General features: G+C 37.2%; 1 protein-coding gene across 1 annotated transcript in view; it reads right to left on the minus strand.

Annotated features, from left to right (window-relative positions):
* Positions 1–7,519: 7,519 nt before the first annotated feature.
* The window catches only part of LOC116593234 (ovostatin homolog 2-like), a 45,886-nt gene continuing 27,959 nt past the window's right edge, over positions 7,520–25,446 (minus strand). Inside the window, exons 21-36 of the mRNA XM_032347209.1 lie at positions 23,545–23,663; positions 22,740–22,791; positions 21,541–21,624; positions 20,520–20,696; positions 19,676–19,757; positions 18,540–18,696; positions 16,511–16,585; positions 15,228–15,393; positions 14,197–14,408; positions 13,002–13,211; positions 12,201–12,325; positions 11,135–11,225; positions 10,702–10,770; positions 9,587–9,689; positions 8,799–8,874; positions 7,520–8,344 (exon numbers count right to left, since the gene is read on the minus strand). Coding sequence (XP_032203100.1) covers positions 8,822–8,874; positions 9,587–9,689; positions 10,702–10,770; positions 11,135–11,225; positions 12,201–12,325; positions 13,002–13,211; positions 14,197–14,408; positions 15,228–15,393; positions 16,511–16,585; positions 18,540–18,696; positions 19,676–19,757; positions 20,520–20,696; positions 21,541–21,624; positions 22,740–22,791; positions 23,545–23,663 — 1,775 coding nt within the window. The 3' untranslated portion in view covers positions 7,520–8,344; positions 8,799–8,821. The remainder of the gene's footprint in view (positions 8,345–8,798; positions 8,875–9,586; positions 9,690–10,701; positions 10,771–11,134; positions 11,226–12,200; positions 12,326–13,001; positions 13,212–14,196; positions 14,409–15,227; positions 15,394–16,510; positions 16,586–18,539; positions 18,697–19,675; positions 19,758–20,519; positions 20,697–21,540; positions 21,625–22,739; positions 22,792–23,544; positions 23,664–25,446) is intronic.

The following is a 25,446-nucleotide window of genomic DNA, read 5'->3' on the forward strand; positions in this document are numbered from 1 at the left end:
CTTATAATTTCCTATCTGGGGCTCATGTTTGAAGTTATGGTTTATTTTCTTTTTCCATGGAATTATAATACTCAGAGAATGAGTCTCCTAACCTTATTTATACTTGCCTCTGATTATAAATCAGTTGCATTTGACTGAGACTATGATTGCTTATCACTTTGTGATGACTTCCTGGAACCTCCAAAGTGAATTTTTTGGAGTAGCCGATGTATGTGTATGTGTGTGCTTGCATACGTGTGTGTATATCTCTCAAACACACCCTCTAAATTTGATAACAGTTATCTAGCTGTTTAAATGGTAACAACGACAGAAGTGTGTATGTACCCCCAAACACAGACACACACAAGATTTTTAGGATAAATTCAATGAACAAGAATGTAATTTCTATAGGGAATGCTGAATGGTTGCTTCCGATTCCCAGATTGGATTTTTCATCAGACAAAACTGGTGTCATACTTCCAATATATGGTAAATCCCCCTTTTCCTATTCACATACAGTCCAGTGTACATTTTTTTAAAAATGATTTTATTCATTTATTTCAGAGAGAGAGAAAACGTGTGTGCACACACAAGCATGAAAGGTAGAGAGAGAAGCAGATTCCCCGCTGAGCAGAGAGCCAGAGGTGGAACTCCACCCCAGGACCCTGGATCACGACCCAGCTGAAGGCAGATGCTCAACTGGCCGAGCCACCCAGGTGCCCCTCCATTGCCCCTTGTAAGGCAGAGATACGTTTCATCATGAAGTATAAAAGTTTAAAGTTGGGATAAGGCCTCCTCATAATTACTAATAAAGAGGTCCAAACAAAATCTAAACTAACTCTCTTAATTTCAAGATCGTTGCTCTAGTTTAAAATGCATCTTGGGGTTCCCTTTATGGAAAATATCTTCAAAAGAACAGTGACTTCCTCTATGAAATCAGGAGAATGAGTCCAGTAAGTATCAAAATGAAATATCAAGGGGCATCTGGTTGGCTCAGTGGGTTAAGGCCTATGTCTTCGGCTCAGGTCATGATCCCAGGGTGCTGGGACCAAGCCCCGCCTCGGGCTCTCTGCTCAGCGGAGAGCCTGTCTCTGCCTGCCTCTCTGCCTACTTCTGATCTGTGTCTGTCAAATAAATAAATAAAATCTTAAAAAAAAAAAAACCTTGAAAATGAAATATCAAGAAGACATAAGTCCAAGTCTGTATATTTGTGAATATATTGCAATGTTATTCATAGATACTGTGTGCTTTTATTTCAATATATTTATGTATTTAATATACAGAGACATTTTATATCTAGTTACTCTTGTCTGCATTGAAAAATTATTGAAAAGTATATAAGCAATATATACTATTAAAAAGTAATAGGTAATAAATACTCATGAAAAGTCAAAACAAGAAAGAAAAAGACAAAAAGACAAAATTATGTTTTCCATCTGAACTGGAACACATTTTCAGTTCCAAAGTTAATTTTGAAGTATAACTTCTGTTCTATCCTCCCCACCTTCCTTGCCTCACTTTCTTTAAGGTGCAGGTGGTAGTTATACTTTTTAATATAAAATATGAAACTTCTGGGAAGAAACCTCACCATTTTGCCAACTTTGACAATCATGACTTTGCAGAACATTCGGTGTTAGGGTAGAGGCTAAAGGGCTGAGAGAAGTCTTCTGGGAAGTACTACAAGTCATGTAAAAAAATGAGAACTTGTCCTTTCCTCTGTGGAACCTGCCCTTGCTGAGAATTCTATCCACAACCTCAGTAGACAGATATTTCAAGCAGTCGAGGGTAAGCAATGCTTATCTGTGTTCTCCCCTCAGACCTCTCTTTGTGTAAAGACCACGGAGTATGTACCTGTGGTGGGGCTCTGTCAGGGGTAGCAAACGCACAGTGTTCTCTTCTGAGTTACTGTTACTGAAAATAATAAGGTGTCTGTAAACTTGTTTTGGTTTTGGCATCAAGGTTTTTCCAGCAAGTTATAAAAATTTCCAGGATCTTTTTCCAGCGGAGTCAGACTTAGTCTTTCAGGCGGCGCGTGACTGGGAATGAATACACCGTGCTGGGAAAGGCTTGCAGTAAAGGCAATCCCTTTGCATAAATAAAGTCCTACTTTTGTTGTAGTCCACAGGAAACCGCATTTATTCACCTTGTCTTTTCAATATTAGTTTGTTAAGGTTGTGATTTGTGTGTAGAATTTTCCTTCCTTCTTTGCAAAGCAGTTAGAGTGCAAAGGCTCAAGAGCCTCAAAAACCTTGGATCTCAGTTCTTACCAGAGGAACGACCTTGACTAAGTTCTTATATTCCCTGTGTTTCTTTGTCCATAAATGAGAATGATAATAACAATACTTCATAAGCTTGTTGTGAGGATTACATAAATTAATATATTTAAAGTGATTAGTACACAGAAACCCCCAAAACGTGGAGGTATGGGGAAACCAGAGATAAGCATGTGGGATGCCCTAGGTGTGTGGGTGGATGTCTTTATGATAATCCCCTGTGACCAACAAAGGAAAACCAGACCCTAAAAAGGAAGTAAGTAAGGTGTTATCAATAGAGATGTTAAGAAGGATTTAAGGTCCCTGGTTAGCTTTTTTTTTTTTTTTAAAAAGACTAACCCTAAAGGCCCTCCTGGGCAACCCTATTGGGACCCCTCTCACTCTTGAGAACTTTTTCTGTCTCTTCACTTAATTAACTTCTTTCACTTAAAAAAAAAAAGTGGTTAGTACAGCACCTGACACATAGAAAACCTTGGATAAGTCCCTGTTGAGACCTAGTATCACACACACGTGTGTGTACACACACACATACATACATACAAACCCACATACATACACATACATACACAACACCCAAAGTTCTAATTGTGAGGAACAGTACTGTGAACAATGGGTGACTCCTGTTAGTCATTTAGCTCCTGTACTGGCCCCTCTCCAGAATGATTTCCCTGGGATTAGTAATCTAGAAAGAACTTAAAAAAGGAGATATCACAAGTTCTATATAAAGATATGATAGGAAAAGAAAAGGCGAAGAACTGGGGAAAAAATGACGAGAAAATCTTTATCAGCTGTAAGTAACAGAATGCCTAACTAATAAGAGACTTGGAAATATCAGCATTTCTCTCTTCTGTCACAAATTCTCAGGAAGGTGGTATAGGCGATGGGCAGTTTACCAATGCCTCCAAGGGGTCTCTTTCATTCTTTCTGCTCCACCACATGGTGAATCAGTATTGTTTGCCATTTTAGTGACAGCCGACCTTCTGCATTACCAAATGTTATTTATTCCCAGTAATATCTCAATCTTAAACAAATCCTAAACAAAGGAGTCGGCAGAAAAAGAGTTTTCCTCTTCTGAATCTTCCACATCTCTCTCCCTCTCCCTCTCCTTTTCTACCAAGGAGCAAAATTATCCAGATGCTGTCCCAAGAAACATCCCTGTATAGGTCCTTCGTCAGATTTGGTTCTTATATCTCATTGCTAGACCAAAGTAGTGATCTGTAGTGTGTCCTTTACATATTCTTCTCTATGGCGGAAACACTCATAATCCCAATGAGTAAGGAAAGGGTTAAGGTATAGGCAGGGAGAGGTAGGGGCTCCTAGCTGGGCTCTGAAACTGTTCCTGGCAGGCAGAAGTGGCCGCCAGAGTGAGGAAGAGGTAAGAGAATATACCAGACCACCTGGCCTGGGATGTTAGGGAGTATTTTTCTTTGGCGGCTACATTGTAATCACAGAAAGTTGACCAGACCTCAAAGAAGTAAGTCATTAAGGATGTTATCAATAGTGCTTACTCAAAACCAAGGTGGCTTAAGAATCTCAGGGCCACAAGCTTCCTGGTCAAGCTGTCAATAATAGACTTTCACTAACATCTCTAAGTGGTAACCCATTCAGGCCCCCTCTCGCTCTAAAGAGCTTTTTCTTTCCTTTCCGCTCTCCCCTTCACTTAATAATCTTCCACCTCACTTCACTCTTTTATGTCCCTGAAATTTATTCATCCACTTTGTGAGACAAGAATCCTGCAATTCGGTTAAGACCAGCTTCTAGAAACGCTGGTGGCTATTGGCTCTTAGGTGAATTTGGCTCTGAAGATTTTCCCGAGTATCAGAGAAACTTTTCATCCAAGTTCCCCCTTCTCCTGAAAGGCAGCTTGGTTTCCCATATGGGTGCTGTGGTGGTATAAAGACCTAGCTCCCTTGCCTTAAGATGGGAGAATTCTAGAAGTCCATCCCAGCAGCAAAGCTCTCTTTGGGCTGAAATTTTTATTGGGATCCCTCGAAGCAAAGCTCCTCTCCCTGTGCAATCCAGATTCTTTTATCCTCCACCGGTGTTCTTCTTTAAAGCCCTCCTCAGTCAAACACCCTACACGGAGATCTCCACCTTAGAGTCCATAGTCTAGGAAACCTGACCCCATCGACACCACTCACTGCCAGAGGGAACTGAGATACTGTGATTGGCTTAACAATTGTGATTCATTCAAAAGCACCCTGAGGCCAGAGCAATACACAAGTTTCTGTTTTTCTAGTTGCTCTCACTGCCTGGAGTATTCTTCCCTCAGACATCTATGTACCTAACTTCCTCACCTCCTTCAAACTTTTTCTCAAATGTCACTGCCTCAATGAGGTTGAATGTAAAACTGCCCAATATTTCAGTCCTTCTCCTCTTCCCATCTCCCTGGGCATTCCGGATCCTCCCATCCATCTCTACAGTTTTTATTTTCCATAACACAGCACCTTCAATTTCTTATATTTTGCCTATCTATGTTGCTGATTTTATGCCTACATCTGTTGTTGGATTATATCACGTGTATTGTATATCTCTCCCATTAAAATGTGAGCTCTGCAAGGGTTGCCGTTTCTTGCTATTCTCAATCACCGAGAGAGCCTGACATCTAGAAGAGGTTTTCGGCATATATAGGCACTCAAGACTGGTGGTCTGAACTAGGGCAGCATGGCAGTGTGGATAATATCAAGTGGATCAATGGGTCATTCATGTGGTAGGTCAATACTGGTCCATTATCAATAGTATCCAGTAGAATGTGAGAGATGAGACACGGATGCGGTTAAGGTTGATAGTCGGGCAATTGTTTAGTGATGATATTATCGTACACTGAGATGGGGAACTCAGTAAAAGAACCTGGTTTGGGGGTAAATGATGGATATTATTGAGGTGCCTGTGGGACATTTGGCTAAGGTATGGTACACAGTGGGATCCATGGGGCTGAAAGGTAGATGCACAGGCATATATTTGGGAATCCTAAAAATACAGATGTAAATTTTTGTTTCACAGGATTTTTAGTGTGTATAGTGAGAAGAGAAAAGGACTTGCTAGAATCATGATGAAAAACACAATTTAATGTTTGGGAAAAGAAAGTGGATCCAAGACAAGAAGATCAGTTAGTATCTAGACAGTACGAAGGCAATGTGTACATTATGGGGAGGAAGGAATCAAACTTTTAAGTGGTGATGGAAGAAAAATAGAACAATGACAGGAAAGAGGCTGAGACCTAAGAAAAGAGAAATAAGAAAAAAATTGATAGAATGAGGAGGAAGTCTAAGAGGCTAAAATTTCTTGAAGACAATAAAGGGGATTTTAGGGTTAACTATTTCATGTACTTGTTAAATATATACATAACTTATTTCAGAATGCAAAAAAAAGTGTGATTACTACATCAAAACATGATAGAGGGAATGAATTATTCCTGTTGTCCAAGTACTTTTGTTTAGAGGGGCAAGAGGGGCAATTGTCATGTGCTGCTTTGATAATGTGAGCCTCGTCAAGATCAGAGCCATACATCTTCCAAGAAATATTCCATGGCGGTCTAGTTCACCAAAGATCCCTTCTTAAATACACACATGTACCCATAGACATACACTATCACATCAAAACTTGGCATTTCCCGGGCGCCTGGGTGGCTCAGTGGGTTAAGCCGCTGCCTTCGGCTCGGGTCGTGATCTCAGGGTCCTGGGATCGAGTCCCGCATCGGGCTCTCTCTCTCTGCCTGCCTCTCTGCCTACTTGTGATCTCTCTCTGCCAAATAAATGGAAGAAATCTTAAAAAAAAAAAAAAAAAAAACTTGGCATTTCCCAGTCAACATTCCTAAACTGGGCTATCTGATATGCCCCATTTTATATAAAACTGTGGGCCAGAGATATGATTTTGTTTTTTGGTCCAACATAAGCTGGAACAAGGTTTCAATGCAAAAGGCAAGTAACAGAGCTCTACTGTTCATTAATAGTCTTTTATTCTTTAGAAGATATTTAGATCTCTGGACTCTGGAAAACACATTGAGGGTTGCAGAAAGGAGGAGGGGAGGGGATAGGTAACCAGGTGATGAGTATTAAGGAGGGCACATGTGGTGATGAGTGCTGGGTGTTAAACCCAAGTAATGAATCGTTAAACACTAAATCAAAAGCTAATGATGTACTCTATGCTGCCTAAATGAACATAATAATAATAAAATGATATTTAGATCTCAGTTCCCTGTCGCCTCCCATACTCACCAAGAAATTTTGCAAATGTAAACATTAAATTCTAGACTTTCTCTGTGCCTTGAATCATAGCCAGTGGCAGACCTCCCCATACCCTTCTTGCAAGTTAGAATTTGAGAAACAATTTTATTACATCAGTGAACTAACTACTTAATACATGCCAAGTAAAATGAGGAGTGAAAATTTTTTATTTTGGCAAAAAAAAAAAAAAAACCAAACAAAATAGTTTCCCACAGAAGACATCATTTACCACAAAGTAACTTCCTTTATTTTACCTGAATCTTTAGCCCAAAATGTACTAGAAGAGTCCTATTTTTCCTTAAATGAAATCCCCAAGTATGTAGAGAGCCTAGGGTGTTTTTCAAAACTCTGAGCAGTGATATCATACATACCCCTCTGATGTGCAGTGTTTTGATAAAATAAGAGAACTGAGAAGATATAAATAAATTCTTAGCACAGTGAAATAAACTTTTGTAGCACGAGATGTGGGTTGACACCAGCAGTTTAATCTATGATGAATCAATTAATAAACAATTTATTTTTAAAATTTAATTCTATTATTTTTTTATGTGTGTTCCAAAATTCATTGTTTATGCACCACACCCAGTGATCCATGCAATATGTGCCCTCCTTAATACCCACCACCAGGCTCACCCAGCCCCCCACCCCCTACCCCTCCAAAACCCTCAGTTTGTTTCTCAGAGTCCACAGTCTCTCATAGTTTGCCTCCCCCTCTGATTTCCCCCAACTCACTTCTCTCTGTCTCCCCATGTCCTCCGTGTTATTCCTTATGCTCCACAAGTAAGTGAAACCATATGCTAATTGACTTTCTCTGTTGATTTACTTCACTTCGCATAATCTCCTCCAGTCCTGTCCATGTTGATACAAAAGTTGGGTATGCTTAATAAGCATTTATTAAGGGCCTGATTGTAATTTAGGCACTATTAGCAGTATACCCTGGGCAGGGAGCCTACAGAAATAAGTAAGTCTAACCATCATTTATTAAAACACTTTATTTTTAATTTATTGGGCACTGATAGATTCTAGGGCACTCAGTTTCCATTTTTTTTTTTTAACTCTATGACTGGAGAATTGATCTGTATCTGTTTTTTATCTGTAGCAGTATCTCAGCAGGGATAGAAGCCTGTATGAAAGTCGGTAGAGAAATTAATTTTCACTTCTATCCTTATTTTCTCCAGTTTCTTCCTGCCTCAGTTCTCTCAATATTACTTTATTGCTTTATCAGTAGTGTTCATGAGCAAAGGATAGACATTGAATATTGCTTTTCAGGAATAAGTGACAAGATCAGTACAATAAAATATTTTCAAAAAGATAAAATAACCTTGAATTACCCTCTCAATCAAGTAAGGGAACTCAATAAATCCATCAATTAATTTATGATTTTCTAAATTCTTCTCCCCCATTCTTTGATGGTATTTCATGGAGAAGAGTCTGTGTGTTTTGTGTTGTGTGTGTTTCTTTTATTTCCTTGAGCTCATATGAAGTCCTTTCCAACTTAGTCTTTTTACCTCACGTCCGCTGACCCTGGCTTTCTCTCTCTTTCTCTGGATATTGGAGGATTCCATATTATGTACGCCATAATGTCTAAAAGCTTAAACTCAGAATTGATGACAATAAAGGAAATTATGAGAGTTGTCATCAAAGAAAATCCTGAGTTTTCTAGGATGAAAATTTTGTATAGTATACTGAAAAAAAAAATCACAGACTCGGATGAGAAATGAGAGCATTTTATGGGATAATAAAGAAATAAAGTCTGATGAGAAGTCAGAGGCAGACTGCAGTATATTCAGTACAGAAGGTGGTTCAGGGTTTTCTTTCAGGTTTGATACAGAAGAATGAGTTTGTTCAAAGTAAATAACCTTTCACCTGGGATTTAAAACAGTTTAAACAATAAATACCGTGGGTATTTATGTATAAATAAATATATAAATACAGCTAAGCAAGCACACATATATACAAACACACACATACATATGTCATATGTATGTGGATATGTATACATATAAGTCCATATGTATTTAATGACCTATCAATTTATAAAACAAAGATGAGTGATTTTTAAAAATGAGACATGGATAAAAGCCACATATATAGTTGTAAATTCTCTAAAGCTATTTTAAAGAAATAAATAAAATCTTAATGACTATTAGAATATGTACCTGGTGCACATAGCTGGTCAAATCCTGTGACTTATCACAGACTTCTCCTTGCTTCATCCATTGTTTTTTTTTTTTTTTTTTTTTTTTTTTTTAGGTTTTCACTTTAGTAACAGATGTGTTTTCAATGGTTTCAATATTTTCGATACTTGTAATTTCCTTACCTTTTCCTAGGACTTTATCTGTCTCACTGCAAAACTGAAACACTGTTGATGTTGTAAGAAACAAGGCCATATTCATCTGGAAAATAGGGGGAAAGTTTACCCTTTTTAAATCTCCAACAGCCAGATTATGTCAGATAGTACAGATACATCATCTAATCTTTCCAATAATTTTCCAAGATAGTCAATCACTTCTCCATTTTCTAAATCCAAAAATGCCCTATTAAAGTTTAAGGAACTTGATGCAGTATATTCAACTAGTAAATGACAGAGCAGGAATTCAAATCCTTGAATGACATTCAGTGAGTAACTAACAGCACTGACCTTTCAGGGAAAATTTTTATGGTCTTTACAACATCCTAGTAATTGTTTTCGAACCTAATCTATCAAGACTTTCTTATAATATTTCAGAATATTGCCTGCTCCCCTTCTCAAATCAAAGTCCATCAAGGTTGCATGAAATGGTAAGTCTTGGCATTAACAACAGCAAAAATAACAACAAAGAGACTTTGAGGCTGAGCATGGTTTGCATTTCAAGTTGAAGAGGCCCCCTTTCACACTATATCAAAATGATTCTAGGAATTGAAAAACCCTGGTAACTGGAAAACGACCAAGTCAGAATATATGTCAGGGAGGAAAAAATATCAATATGTAAAGTAAAAACCAGTCATCATTTAGTCTTTCATGATGGAGGATAATTTTGGAAAATTTAGTGGCTTTTGGAAAATTTAGGGAGTCTAAGATCCAGATATCATGTCCTGTAGCTTTCAGGCATGGCATTGCTTGCCTACCTTTTTCATAATAATCATAGGCCATAACTGGGGCTGGCTGAATGTTAGACACAAGGTTGGTTTGCTCAACAGAGAAAGTAAAATGGCTTGCTGTACCAAAAACCTGTAAAGATACAAAGTATAAGTACATCAGGTCTGCATCACACAAAGACACAAATCATAAATACATTAGGTGTAAATACATCAGCAGGTCTGCAAAACGAAAATCACGGGGCAAATGATCTACAGAAGTTCATGATTTACCCAATTAAACAGATCTAAGGTATCAGGATCTTACATAATGACAAAATAATGAGTCTGGTGATATTAAATGAGTGAAATTTTAAGTTCCATTGCTTATACTGAGGTGCAAGAAATTTAGTTGAAAGCGTTGAGGTAATGTAGGCATTTGTGTGACCTGTAGCGGTGTACACATAGAAGGGATGACTCTAAAACTCATGCCAGCCTTTGTTGGAGTTCAGGTCAGACTATTAAAGAATTATACATTTGCTCTGTGGCCCTACTGTGTTAAATGCTGTGAAGAACAAAAAACAGAGACCTGATGTTTCTGACTTGAGAGTCATCTAGTAAAGTAGCCAAACCATGTATGAAATAATGTTAGAGTCAACAGGGAGAAGATAAGTTATCAGTGGGATTGAAGAACACTGATCATTTTTAATGTCCTGTATTTTCTGACAAACCCTATGATATTTACAGTTGATCCTTGAACAATGCAGGGGTTAAGGGCACCAAACCTCTGTGCAGTTGAAAATCTGCATATAAATTTTGAATTCCCCCAAAACTTAACTACCAACAGCTGTTGACCAGAAGCCTCACTGATAGCATAACACATATTTTGTAGGATATATGTGTTTTTATGGTATTTTTTACAATAAAACAAACTAAAGAAAGTGTTATTAAGAAAATCATAAGGAAGAGAGAATATATTTACCGGATTGTACTGCATTTATAAAAAATAAAAAATCCTGTGTGTGTGGACCCAGGCAGTTCAAACCTATGTCATTCAAGGATCAACTGGGTATATTCATTTACATGTGAATAAAATATAAGCATCCAGTTACCTTCAGAAAAGAAGAGAAAGCCATGGAAGAAAAAGCAGTTACTGCTCAACTTACAGTTTCCAAGTAGAAAAGAACGTGGTCATTCTTGACTTCAGTCTTCATGACTTGGCCGTTATTTTCAAGCTTTATAGAAATTGGCAGGGAGGGATAGGAGAATAAATAGTAAAGAATACCTTCCAGTGTTGAATGTTTTATGCTTTTTACTTAACTGATTGTCAGGAATCTATATTATGGATGTTTCCTGTGCCATGATATTTTCATAAACACAAGTAGTGACTAAATAAAGAACTAAATTATGAACTATGGGAAAATGACTGCCAGTTGTTACAAATTAAAAATACTGTCTCTTTAGCATAACAGCAGAAATAAACATTAACTCTGAATAAATCTGTTTAAAGGAAGAACTGTATGACTTTATTTGGCTAATGAATTATTTTATCTGCACATTATTGCTTCTGTGCTGAAAGGGTAGGCTTCTGTTATTTACCTCCTCAATGGATGCCATGACTGGAGTAAATCCTGACAGCATTTTTATATCAACGACGACCATATTGGAGTTATTGCGAATTCCAGTATACCTGAAATTTAAAAACAAACACAAGTTTAGACAGCAGTCTAGAATAATGACTATCTTACAGCAAGGATGGAGGATACATAGATACCAAGTGGCTTTATGTCTGGAGCAGAGGCAAAAAGCTGAAGAGGGAACACCTGAGGAAAGTCACTCTCAAACGTTTGAAAATAGGCACAGCTAGATAGACAAGGGACACATAAGTTGGAATAAAGAGCAAATTATCTGGACCTGGAATCTCCCAAATCTCTTTTAAGCTTACCTGAGGCCTCAAAGTCCTAGCTTATAAACAAAGCTGATAAATTTATATCACATATACTTATGTTAGTCTTAGATTTCCACCATACTTAAAGGATATCTTTGTTTAGAAAGCAAGTTGAGAGCTCTATGGTGTATGTAGTACTTATCTTAGCTCTGATGTTTAAGATGTTTAAGAGATTTTCATTTGGAAATCCTAAGAAAAATCCCCCAAAGGAAGTTTACTCAGTTTCCCCACATATTAACCAGGGCTAAAAACTCTCTGGCAGCTATAAATTATATATTAGTTCAAGAGGATTATTTTGTCTACTCCAAAAAAAAAAAATCTAAAATTTTGCTCTATGCAGTTATAGAATAAGCGTCTCTAAGTTTTCTCATGCTGGACCACTTGTGCTTGTCTTTAGAAGGAAAAATACACTCTCCATTGTCCAAATCCAACAGTAATTCCATACACACAAAACAATGGAGGCATTGCTGGAGTATCAGTGAGGCAGAAGCTTTCAAATTTATACCCGCCTACAGTATACATCTTACTTGCATGAATACTAAACTGTGGTGTGCACACAGAAAGCTAGAAAGAGACGATGCTCTAGAATATCACCACCAATATATCAACTCATTGTGGTAACCATCTTAATATTGATTTTGCTACTGTTTAAAACAATTATTTTTTTCATCTATCATTGCTCTAGCCCAGGAGTTGATATCAAAATGGGACACTTACTTGATGGTTACTGTCAGGTCAAAATTACTCTGGAATGTATCTGAAGAGTTTTTCTTGGTCATTTCCAAGGAAAGGGAAAATCCAGATGCTTTTTTAGGTAGTAGTACATTATATCTCAGGATACCCTGAAAGAATAGCAAGTCAGAAGACAATCCATTCATTTATCCTGTAGTAAGAACTGAAGGACTTATTTTTTCTTTATTTTCATTATTATTGCACTTTATTTTACATCTTCACCATCAAGGAATAAGGCAAAATGTAATTGTTCAATTTTTAGAAGGTGCAAGAATTTTAATAAACAAATAATCTTGACATAATGGAAATATCAGAATGCTTTCTAACAGTGACATTCTTTTAGAAACTCCTCAGTTATTTGGCTATGCTTAAGAGTAAGTATCTCTTCATAAAATAACTTTCACTTTCAGCTATTGATTAGAAAATAGCAATGGAAGAAAGAACAGAGATAACAACAGAAATACACAATGGTAAGATAACACTCCATCTATAACTGAAAGGATAATCTAGCTCTAAAATTGGCAAATATCTCTGTCTCAAGTAGATTTCCTTTTTTTTGTTTGTTTGTTTTAGATTTTATTTATTTGACAGAGAGAGAGCGTGCGCAAGAGAGAGCACAAGCAGGGGGAACAGCAGGCAAAGGGAGAGGGAGAAGCAGGCTCCTCGCCAAGCAAGGAGCTTGATGAGGGCCTCGATCCCAAGAGACCCCAGGATCATGATCCAAGCCAAAGGCAGACATTTAACTGACTGAGCCACCTAGGCACCCCTCAAGTAGATTTCTATTACCTGGATAAATGCACAGCCTTGTCCTTCTACATCTACTGTATATTGTCCATGAGCTTTTGTTAGTTCAGCACGCTGGACCAGTAAGCGATTGTCATTGTTAACCTGGAAAATCTCGTTGGATTCTTCATTGCTAAAGGTGACAGTGTTCTGATCATTAGAGAAGGTGAACTTCATATAGTGGGTTATGGCAAGAAGACAGACAGCAGTATCCTGCAAATAACCATAGAAGCCAAGATCTAAGCTCATTGCAATGCAATATTAGCCATCATTTGACCATGAACTTTAAGTCAATCCATAAAAATATTCCTAAATCAACAGAATACAGAGAATCAAATCCTAAACAACAGGACAATACATTCGCTCACGCAAATGTTGTCATTTCGTCTCCGTCAACAAATCTTAGAGTTTAGTAGTCTAAAGGATTTCACAAAGTATAATCTCTGCTGTTGAGAATAGTGCCAAACCACTTCTAAAAATTGACATAATGTAATATTGTTTATATAACATTATTATCTTATAATAATATTTCCAGTATGTCAATTTGCTAAGTATTTTGGCTGTCTTGGGTAATGCTTATGCCCATCGATCTTCAAGGAAAGGAGTCAGAATCAGAAAATGATGTTGGCAGATTCACTAGCACATGGTTTTATTCAGAAACTAAGACAACACCAAAGAAAGTAAGGAGGGAAGTGAACATTTCCTTTGTGGGAATGACACTGCATTTCTTTGAATTTTGATTTTTTTTTCTGTTAAGACATAAACCACTATTCTTTTTATACCCCTTTCTTCTGTTACTCTTTCCTTCGTTTGTGTTTACCAATGTATACAACACAGAAATAGAGAGAAATCTTTTTTTCTTTGCTGATTGATATGTAGTAACATAGTATCATTGGATATCTAACTTATCATCAAGACTCTATGACAACAATGTCTTCTAGTCCTATCTTAAGTTAGTCATAAATTCCTTGAAAAGATACCTTAATTTATTCATTTGTATATAAGGAATTCTTACTAGTGTCTGTTACACAAGAACTGCCCAATTAATAGTTGTTGACTAAATAATAGGATACATAATATCAAATATTCTTCATCTCAGGAGGCATTTTCTATGATTACCTTTGCTATCTAGATAACTGAAGAGAAGCATCTTTTGCAATACACATATTGTTATTAATATCGAGACTACATCAGTCACCTGAGTGGAAGAGAAGCCCCCGTGGGAATTCATCTGTTGGGCAAGCCACTGCACAATCTTACTCGCATAGGTGAGGTCGGGAGTTTTCTGGGAAAGAACAGCCAGCAGCACATAACAAGTCTTCTCAGTCTCAGCAGATGGTGCATGAGGAATAAAGGATGGGGATGATTCTGTCTTGGGTTTCTTTGCTCTTTCCCAATATATTAAATTATCTGAGGAAAAGGAAAAATTTTCACACAGACTGAATAAACACCATGAATTACACATAAGAAGAGTACAAATTCCATTCCTGGCCTCTGCTGTGGACTAAGATATGTCCCCTCAAAATTCACATATTCAAGTCCTAATATCCAGTACTTCAGAATGTGACTGTATTTGGAATCACAATATTTGGAATCACTCTCAAAAGGGGGTGATTCCCTTAAAATGAAGCTGTTAGGGTACACCCGAATCCGGTATGACTGGAGTTTCAATAAGAAGGGGAAATTTGGATTCACAGAAGGGACACTAGGTAGGCAGGCCCCCAGAAGCCCATGTGAAGACAAAGGGAGAAGATACCCATCTATATGCCGAGGAGAGAGACTTTAAAAGAAACTATTCCTGTTGACACCTCAATCTTGGACTTCTAGCTTCCAGAACTGTGAGAAAACAAATTTCTGTTGTTTAAGCCACCTAGTCTGTGGTATTTTGTTATGGTGGCCCTAGCACACTGATATAGCTTCCAGTAAAACTTCTTAAGGTTAAAAGTCATGTGTGATGAGGTCCTACAAACAGTACTTTTGGTCTATGGCATGGTCACCATGCTTGGTTTCATTTACTTCACTAATCTGAAAAGAAATTAGCAGAAAGGAGAAAGAGGGAGGTAGAAAATATACAATGTTCTTTAATGACAAAGGGGCCACTGAGAAATTCTGTAAGAGAAATGGAAGCATACCAGTGATGACAGGGTTCCCATATGATTGCTAAATAAGTTTCATTACTTTATTCTCAAGGTCATTCCCATCAGTAGTAAAGTTAATAATAACACTTACTTGTTTTGGTAGCAGACTGATCCAGGATCTGGAGTAAGGATTCTACTTGTTTCTCTCTTTCCGCTAATGCAAAAGCATAAGCTAGAATCGCATGGATGTAGCCATTAGTGACACCGTCTTCCAGGGCCTCCTCTAGGCAAAAGAGCCCATTTCGTAGAGCGGGAAACTAGTCAAGAGAAGGATAATATATTTTAAAATAATACCTGAATGCTTTATAAGCTTACTGAATATTTAAACTAACCATTCTTTAAAATGTATTTAATTTATCCTTGAGCTATAGTTTACATAGAAACCTATTCATATACACACATGTATTATTTATACAATTTAAAAATACTGTTGAAATTAATTTTTAATGGCAATATTAGTATTTGAGAAAGAAAATGTAAGTAATATGAAAATAGTAGTTTTATATCTCATCAGTTATATTTTAATTAGTAATATGAATTTCTTCTATGTGGCAAAGCATATGAATGAATTTATTTTTATTTTTATTTTTTTTAAAGATTTTATTTATTTATTTGACAGAGAGAGATCACAACTAGGCAGAGAGGCAGGCAGAGAGAGAGAGAGGAGGAAGCAGGCTCCCTGCTGAGCAGAGAGCCCGATGCGGGACTCGATCCCAGGACCCTGAGATCATGACCTGAGCTGAAGGCAGCAGCTTAACCCACTGAGCCACCCAGGCGCCCCTGAATGAATTTATTTTTAAACCAAGGTATTTTACTCTAATGCTTGAAATAGAGGCTAATATTTCTAAAGGCGATTTTCGAGATATACTAAAGACAGTGAAAATTCCTGATCTCTTAGCTCAGGAATAGATTTTTGAGTCTGATAATCTGAATTTGGGATTGGGGAGTAGCCAATATGAATCATGCTTACCTTGAAAATGTTTACACACTGAATTGGGTGTGTAAACACCCAATATTCTGACAAACAGAATATTGGTTATGTCTATACACAGAATGGGGGTTCTTAACCTAGAATTCATGGCTGAACCTAGAATTCATGGCTCAACCTCAGGCACTAGCTCAATACCGGAAATGGTATGAAAAGCTTGTGTATGTGTGTAGTTGTGTATTCTCCCTAGAGAAAAACTCAAGAGTGCTCATCACCAGTTTCTACAAATCAAAAAAATGTTGAGCAGGATTCACTTAAGGGGTGGTCATGTATTAAGTGCTCTCTTGATGTTTCATTCAGTCTGAGAATCTGAGATCACCCTGAATCCATAATTGATTTAACGTTCATTTAAGTGACTGGAATTCAAGAATGATGGAAAGTCATACGGTGACATTGAGTCCAGCTTCAAGGAAGGCTCCAACAACATATGCAGTGAATAAAATGTCCTCTTCTTCTCCACCCTAAACACAAAGGGAAAATTAACCAGACAGGACAGTAGACCACAAAAAAAAAAAAAAAAAAAAAAAGCTAGTTTTCTGAAGTGAAATGCAGTATGAAGGAAACACTGGAAGAAATATCTTAAAAAAAAAAAAAAAAGCCAAACACCTAAAATGTAATTTTAAAATTAAATGGCAAATAACAATGCTATCTAAGAATCCATCAGGATTCATTATAATGAAATAAAAAAAGTACTATCAAGTATGCTAATGACATATGTCATCATCTACTGATGTGACCTACTCTTGGACATGAATTCTGAACAATTCATATGGCTCTATTTTACTCTATTTGTTGTTAATTTGGAAAAGCAAACTAAGAACTTCTGCTGCCTTGGGGCAGAAAGTTTCTGTGAAGCTGCCTGAACTTCCCTGGAAAAGTACCCTAAGTGGTAATAATAAAGGCTCGTAGATTCTTACAGTGTAAAAGCGTTTTTAAGCTACACAATTTGTAAGCTGACAGTGCACAAAAACGCAGTGGGGAACATGAGCCTTAAATAAACCAGCATCTGCTCAAGAGGTTCGGATTCCGTCAGGAACAAGACCCAGGGACATGAATGGGTGCTCTAATGATACTAATGCAAACAGCATTCAGAGGGCACTGGAGATCCACTGATCTGGTATAAACCTCTCATTTTCTCTATTTAAGCAAAAGGTGACCTCTTTCTTCTTTAGAAAATGAATATCCAAGGAGCTCAGTTTTCAAGGTGCAAATAACTGTAGAAGGAAACACTAAAATAAGATGTGGGGATCCATTTACATTATAACAAGTTCTATCACTATTCCTCTGCAGTGTAGGTTCTTATTTTTCCTTTGCTGCTTCTTCCTAACTCAACACACACACACAGTTATGGAAAAGAGATTAGGTAAGATCAGACAAACTGAAGCAGTAATCAGTAATGAATCCAGTAAAAAGAAAGATGTGGAGAGGCTTTAGAAAAGAACGTGAAAAATTCTCATTTTCTACATGGGAACAAGAACTCTTCTCTACCAGGGAGCTCCTGGAGTGAAGAACAGATTGAAAATAATTTAAAGACGTTTTTCTACACCACAAACAGTGTAACAATTTGAAAACAATTTGCATTAAATTAAATACCACACAAAGTGGCCATTTGACCATATTTTGAAGAGGATTAGCTTTACGTTCCAAAATCCCAGTAGAGGAGGAGTGATTAAGAAGGATCCAGAGGGAAAGCTCGAATATTTCAGGTGATATGAGGGCATGCTAAAGTATCATATCAGAGGGATTGTTTTCAGATGCAAATACGAAAGTTAGGAGAATAAAGAACACAGAAGGTGGAATGGAGGTGGACAGCTATCTGCAAAGACGGGAAATCAGAACAGAAAATGCCTAGTGATTCACCTTAATATGGACAGGGAAAGGGAAGCTGTGGGTACCTTCAAGGACATAGTTCATCTCAGTTGAATTTTGACCCACAGCAAGCGAGGCCTTTATGATTTGACTTGAGAAGGTACTGAAAGAGTGTTTCACTGAAGTGTTGTAAATTACTAAGTATCGAACTTTCTTGCCATCCATAAATAGGAATGAATTCCCTAATCAGGATGCCCATCCTTGACATACTGTCTGGTTCCAAATTTATGAATGTTTCCTTCCTAGGTTTCTTTTCTCTTCCTTTGCTCCTGTTTTCGGTTTCTCCCCCAAAGGAGACTAGTTGTATGGGAGAATTAACACAGCGAAGCAAACCACATATTCATGAAGAGGTAAGTCTAGCTAGTGTTAGCGTGTGTGCCGTGGAATGATGCTATTGACCAATATGCCCTGGGCCTATGGCTCCAGCAGACTCAGAAAGGGTAATGTTCCCAGGGAAAATATTCCTGTTCCAGGTCAGTTAAATCAGTCATAGGAAAGGTAGGTAATGCAAAGGGGCGAGGAAACCTCGTTCTGTTCATTTCTCACCTCCCAGGCATTGTTGAAAATCTTGCCATCACTTTCAAAGCAGCCATTTATTTTCTGTTTGCTTGAAAGCCATATTAAGGTTTCTTTTTGAACTTGTTCATCAATGTAAACATATTCCTTCATTCTCTCTAATGTCTTAAAAGTAAGGGCACTGAGCCTGTAATACAAATCACTAGTTAGACAGAAGTAGATAAAAAGGAAATGTCAGGGGCGTCTGGGTGGCTCAGTGGGTTAAGCCGCTGCCTTCGGCTCAGGTCATGATCTTAGGGTCCTGGGATCGAGTCCCGCATCGGGCTCTCTGCTCAGCAGGGAGCCTGCTTCCTCCTCTCTCTCTGCCTGCTTCTCTGCCAACTTGTGATCTCTGTCAAATAAATAAATAAAATCTTAAAAAAAAAAAAAAGAAATGTCATCAAATCCACGTGTTTAGCTTCCTCATTCTCTTTGGATAATGGATGCATCTAATTTGGCCAATGTTGACTATAGGGAATCTTTATTGATAGTGCATTTTTCCTTTGGGTCCATAAAATGTTATGAATATCAATATGTAAAAAGAAAAGTAGGTCATTTTCAGCACGTTTACAAACAAGCTTCTTGATTTGTGGTTCATTGGATTATCTATACATGGAAATGGAATGGGTATAATTTGATGCTGGGAGGCCTTCTAGGTTTTTTGTTTGTTTGTTTGATTTTTAGAGAGGGAAGGAGAAGGGTGTGGAAGGGCAGAGGAAGAAAGAGGCCGGGTGAGACCCTGAGATCATGACCTGAGCGGAAATCTAGAATTAGATGCTTAACTGACTGAGCCATCCAGGTGTCCCTGGGGCCTTCTTTCCTCTCCATTGACTCTTTACATGGGTCTCTGGGAAGTGTGGACTAGGCTGTGCCATTTTCCACAAAGTTAGGCTGTGGAAGTACCGGAGGTTGTCAGTAAATGATAAGACTTCTGGGCAAATCGTCAGGGCACTCCAGGCATATGGCTGCACTGGAATTAAGAATAATAGCTTCTCTGGTTCATCTCTGTCCATTCACTTAGAAACCCACTTTGCTTCCAAATCTCACCATACTCAACTCTCTCCGCCTGTCCCAAGCCCTTCTCACATCATCCCTCTATTATTTAAAATAAAATTTTCATCTCTTACCACATGCTTCCTTTCTGATTCCTCTGCCGAAACACACTGTATGAACCATCATAGTTTTTGAAAGACAGTTGCTTTTGATAACCTAAAGTACAAAATGGTAGGAGATTATCTTTTTAAGCTAAGCAAATTAGAAGAAAAAGAATGGCATACTGCAAGCCCTGTGTTTGGGTTTTAGACAGACGAATTACTAGATTGGTCATTTCAGTTTTAATTTCTGAAACTCAGGGTCCCTATTCATAGTGAGAAAAACTAAGTTCTACTTTAAAGGGTTTTAATGACAAGATGTTACATGTGACTATGCCCAGCTCAGTAACTGGCACTTAACTAATTGTTTAATACCTTTTCCTTAAGGTTAATTGACTACTGTGTTATCTTTCAGAAAAGAGAACCTGAAGAAATTGTACCCATGAGCCATTCCTTGATATCATATTTCACAAGATTTATATACCTCTTTTCTACATACAAATCCAATTACTTCATTGCAATGGAACACCACTGAGCCAACAAATATAGAAGCTGATAAATGAACTATTTATAACTACTATTAGTAACAGTAGCAACAAACTAGGTAGCTTGGCAAAATATTCAGATTAAAAAAACTGGGCTCATAATTTGAAATGTTATTGTTCTGAATTATGAAGCTAAATGACCACACATATACTGAAGTAGCAAAAAAAAAAAAAAAAAAAAAAAAAGAATAGTGAGGACTCAGAACACCCCAGTTCAGAGTTCAGATCCACTTTTTCCCCATGAGAATAGCTTATAATGATAACTTTGTGATAGCTTAGTATTAGTAAAAATTGATTTTATTTTTTATAGGCAGAAATTACTTAAATGGTCTCACCATTAGACAAGAAAAAGAAAGCCTTAGATTTAACTTCTTCCGTTAACTGTTTAGTAGATTTCAGATAGTCAAGGACATAGGTATCTGATGCTAGCAGGGCAATATTCTGCTCTCCACATCCATATGGCATTTGGAGAAGATTCTCCAGATTTTGCATTGCAAGTCCTAAAATATCCCCTAAAAATAAGAAAAGCTGAAGGTTACTACTGCTTATAGTTGGCATCTCAGCATTAGTAACTGTGGATAAAAGAGGCATAACGAAAGGAAATATTTAAAATTGCATTTAAAAGGTGGAGATAAGGAAAGTTTTCGTGAGGTAATTCTAAAGAGGAGATAGGCATGAAGGGTGAAGCAAAAAGAGTCTATGGTATGAAAATATTTCTGGAAATCTCATTTCCAGAGAGAGGGGGGAATTAGATAAGAGTGTGTTTGTTTGCTTGTTTGTTATTATTATTGTGCATGAATTTTCCTATTATGACAAAATTCCCACCATCTTTAACAAGCAGGGTTTATTCTGATTCTTCAAAAGGGAATTTAAGGGGCCTCTGGGTGGCTCAGTAAGTTAAGCGTCTGCCTTCGACTCAGGTCATGATCCCAGGGTCCTGGGATCGAGCCCCAAGTGGGGCTCTCTGTTCAGCTGGGATCCTTCTTCTCCCACTCGCCCTGCTTGTGTGCATGCTCTCTCTATCTGTCAAATGAATAAATAGAGTCTTTTAAAAAAGGGAAATTTAATATTTCAGATGCATGAGTTATATAATAGAAGGCTTTATTTTCTAAATGCCAGTTATCATCCAGCGAAACAAGCGTTTCCTAAGGACATGGATTTAAAAATGGTATGTAATCCCTTCAGATCCCACATGGAAACAAGCATAGAGAGGATGACCTTCAATAGTACTTTCCTCCAACTAATACTTACAGAAAAATCTCTCCATCCTGTTATTGTAAGGATTATTATTTTTTTTTAAATTACCTCATTTAAATTTTTCAAATCATCGTGAAAGACAATACTTAACCAACTTACCCACAACAGTGAAAAAGGCTCTGGCGGATCCTTCTACCACACTGTCTGGCAAGTCCAAAACTACCTGTTTGGAGGCTTTGGTCCCTAGAAAGAAAATATTGATAAAAACGATAGTGTGATAACTTTCTTTTCTAAACAATAGCGGCAGATGTGTGGGACAGACATATTAGGAAATAGATTCCGTTATTTACTTTTATTTTGCAAGTTGCTTGTTTGAAAAGATGAAATTGCCATCTCTGACCTATTTTGGAATTATGGTATATTCAGAAAATGGTATATATGTGTGTATTGGAAAATGTGGCCCTTATTTTCCACTAGTTTAGTGCCTCAACTACTTATGTATGAAAAAAATATAAAACACTACTGACAGATTAAATGGCACACACAAAAGGAAAAGCTTGGAGACTCCCGCTGAAATCAGATTATCATCAACAAGTTGGCCACAAAGCAGGAGACGGGAGGCAGTGATGTAGCTCTCGGTTACTTTACCCCAAGAGTACAAAGAGCCTAATCCTGATCTTCCTCTGTCCAATACTTTGCTGCAGTCATGACGAGAGGAGCCCAAAATGTATAAGATGGAGAAATGGGTTGAGGCAAACCAGTGTCATAAGTGAATTTAAAAAAAAACCTCATGGATGGAACTAGAGCGTATCATGCTTAGCGAAATAAGTCAAGCAGAGAAAGACAACTATCATATGATCTCCCTGATATGAGGAAGTGGTGATGCAACATGGGGGCTTAAGTGGGTAGGAGAAGAATAAATGAAACAAGATGGGATTGGGAGGGAGACAAACCATAAGTGACTCTTAATCTCACAAAACAAACTGAGGGTTGCTGGGGGGAGGGGGTTTGGGAGAAGGGGGTGGGATTATGGACATTGGGGAGGGTATGTGCTTTGGTGAGTGCTGTGAAGTGTGTAAACCTGGTGATTCACAGACCTGTACCCCTGGGGATAAAAATATATGTTTATAAAAAATAAAAAATTAATTTAAAAAAAAACCTCATAAATAAACAAACTTTTTTGTTAGCCAAAATTATATCATGAAGATAGGGCATGAAACGAAATAATCCTCCACTAGCTACTGAAAAGGGAATCAGTGAAATGACTCAGTATGGCAAAGGAACCAATGTGGAAGGAGAGGAAATTAACTGATAATTTTTCTTTGGGACTAATTTGACCACCTAAAAGATCCTCTTACCTTTTGTGCAGATGAGGAAACTTTGAGTCATTTCCCTTTCAATACCTTCAGGCTGTCAAAGAGTAAACAAAAACAAGCACAAAATGAGTCTGGGCCACCTTCCATGTAGGCATGGCTGGCACACGTTTGTCTCTGGGAGGCGATCCATTCCTTGTTCTCCTCTGTAGAATTTTGAAAGTCACCGTGCATTTATTTCCATGACCCCCTTGAGATGCTGTGTTCCCATAGGTCAGATCAGAGATAACTTTGATGTCATTGTGGTACACTCTCAACTCCTCTGATCCTGTCTAGGATCTCCAGTAAATAAACAAAAGTGTTTTGCAGAGTAGGGACAGGCCAAGAGGCAACTTGAGAAATACGCACTGGCGAGGGTTAGTTCTTGTTGAAGATGATGGGAACCACATGGTAGTGTAGGACAAGAAGATCTGTCTCTGATTTGAGAGTCGGTTAAAAAAAGGAAGGAAAGAGCAGCAGGCCTACAGGAAACAAGAGTCAGGAGCAAGCTAAGTGCCGTCAAGCCTGTTTCAAGTATTAAGTTTTACTCTCCTAGGGTCAGTAAATTAATTTTTAATTAAATTAATTAATTCAGGCATTAATTAAGGAAAGTTAATTAAAGAAAATGAATTAAATTAATTAATTCAGGTATAAATTAAAGAAAGGATGAGCTTTATTGCTGTATTAATTCATATAAAATGATATATATTACGTGAAAGTAACTCGAGTCCATTAATTTAGCCTGTTCAAGAAGAACATCTTTTCATATTTAACTTTCTCTGAAGAGCTTGAGAGTTTCACATGTACATACCTCTACCAACAGACTTTTGACTACAGTATCTTTCCAGTTTAGATTCTGATGGTCAGGTCCTTCTTTTGGGCAGGCACTACTTTGTCTGGACTCAGCAACTATAGTGATATTCACTTTCCCTGGAAAACATTCCCAAATATAAGTTAAATGATGCCTGGCCCCTTCTATAATGGGAAATGATTAGAATCTAATGAACCACATCTTGAACTGAATGAACTGAATACTATCATCATATTTATGCTTAAACCAATATAACTTGCTCTTTTTCTTGCCTGAAGATAATTTGGCATTTTCTGTTTTATCTGTTTCAAGATTCTTTACATTAAGTAAATGATTCGTTACCTAAAAAGCAAAACAAATAAGTAAATGAACAAACAAAAACCAGAATCAGACCTATAAATACAGAGAACAAACTGATGATTGCTGGAGGGAAAGGGGTGGGGGAGATGAGCAAAATGGGTGAAGGGGAGAGGGAGATCCAGGCTCCCAGTTAATGAAAGAATGCCATGGTGATAAAAGGTACAGCATGGGGAATAGAGTCAATGTATTGTAATAGCCTTATGTGATGAAAAATTGTAGCTATACTTGTGCTGAGCATGGCACAACCTATAGAGATGTTGAATCACTATTTGTACACCTGAAACTAATATAACATTATGGGCCAGCTATAATCAAATAAAGAAGTTTTTGAAAACTAACCAAACAAAAAATAAATGACTCATTTACTTAATTAAAAAGTAAGAAATTTTAAGGAAAAATAATAATTTACAAAACCAACAGAGACAATTCCTTGATAACTGTTTGTAAAGGTTACATATGCCCATACAGGAACATAACATCAAATAACCAGGACTCTTAACTCATCCCAAGTTTGAACAAGCAAAAAGAATAAAATATGCCATAGGGGAAAGGCCATTGGATTTAAACGATTAGCAAGGAATCCATTTTTTTTTAACTTCTTGTGAATCATAGGTCATGCAATTAAAGCTGATCTTCAGTTTCCTTATTTGTAAAAATTAGAAGACTGAAAAAGAGATTTCTTTTGTTTTACTATTACTTAATATATACATATATATATACATATATATTTATATATATGTTTATATATATATATATAAACAATTTACTATTCTTGTTTTTCCTTGCTGCTGTGTTTTGCCTCATTTGTTTCTTTTTAAGAAAGCTGTCAATTCTTCTTTCTTAGAACTGTGTCCCCCACTTAAAGCCATAAAACTTGCCATAAAAAATGCCATGCAGTGTTCTATCTTAATTGCCAGGGAAAGATTTTTGAAGACCTAGAGTAGTCAGAACAACTGAGAAACAAAATCTAACAGGAAAACTACTTTTAGAACAATCTCACAGGTGAACTAAAATGATCTCATAAATAACCTCTTTGCTGCCCCAAAAATACAATGAATAGGGGACATGAAATAAAGGAAATTTTAATGACAATTTTTACATAAATGATAATAAGTCTTATGCATCTACCACATCTAGCTTTTTCTGTTTACTAGACTCTTTTTTAACCCTTCCCTTATATTTTTCAACAGTCTACTTCCAAATGTATTTCTCTATATTGCAATAATATATGCATGAAGATGTTACTCTTCTCAGTGTTTTATCTCCATCTAAGTGTTCAGTATTTTTGGTGTCTCAGGATATATTTAGTAAATCTGCAAATCCTGGCAATTTGTGATGGAGGAGTAATTTGGGGATAAGTGACACACGTTCATGATGACAGGTGAAGAAGTAAGTTAGAAGTGAAGGAATTGGGCAAAATTAATGAAAATACCACCTTCTTTTAGGATATGATATATGGATTTGATAGATCATGAAAATTGGCATTTATATCGTATTTCAATCCCATTATACAAATGCAAATAATTTTATACAAATGAATGT

Source organism: Mustela erminea, chromosome 6 (genome assembly GCF_009829155.1).
Source record: "Mustela erminea isolate mMusErm1 chromosome 6, mMusErm1.Pri, whole genome shotgun sequence".
Lineage (NCBI taxonomy): Eukaryota > Metazoa > Chordata > Mammalia > Carnivora > Mustelidae > Mustela > Mustela erminea.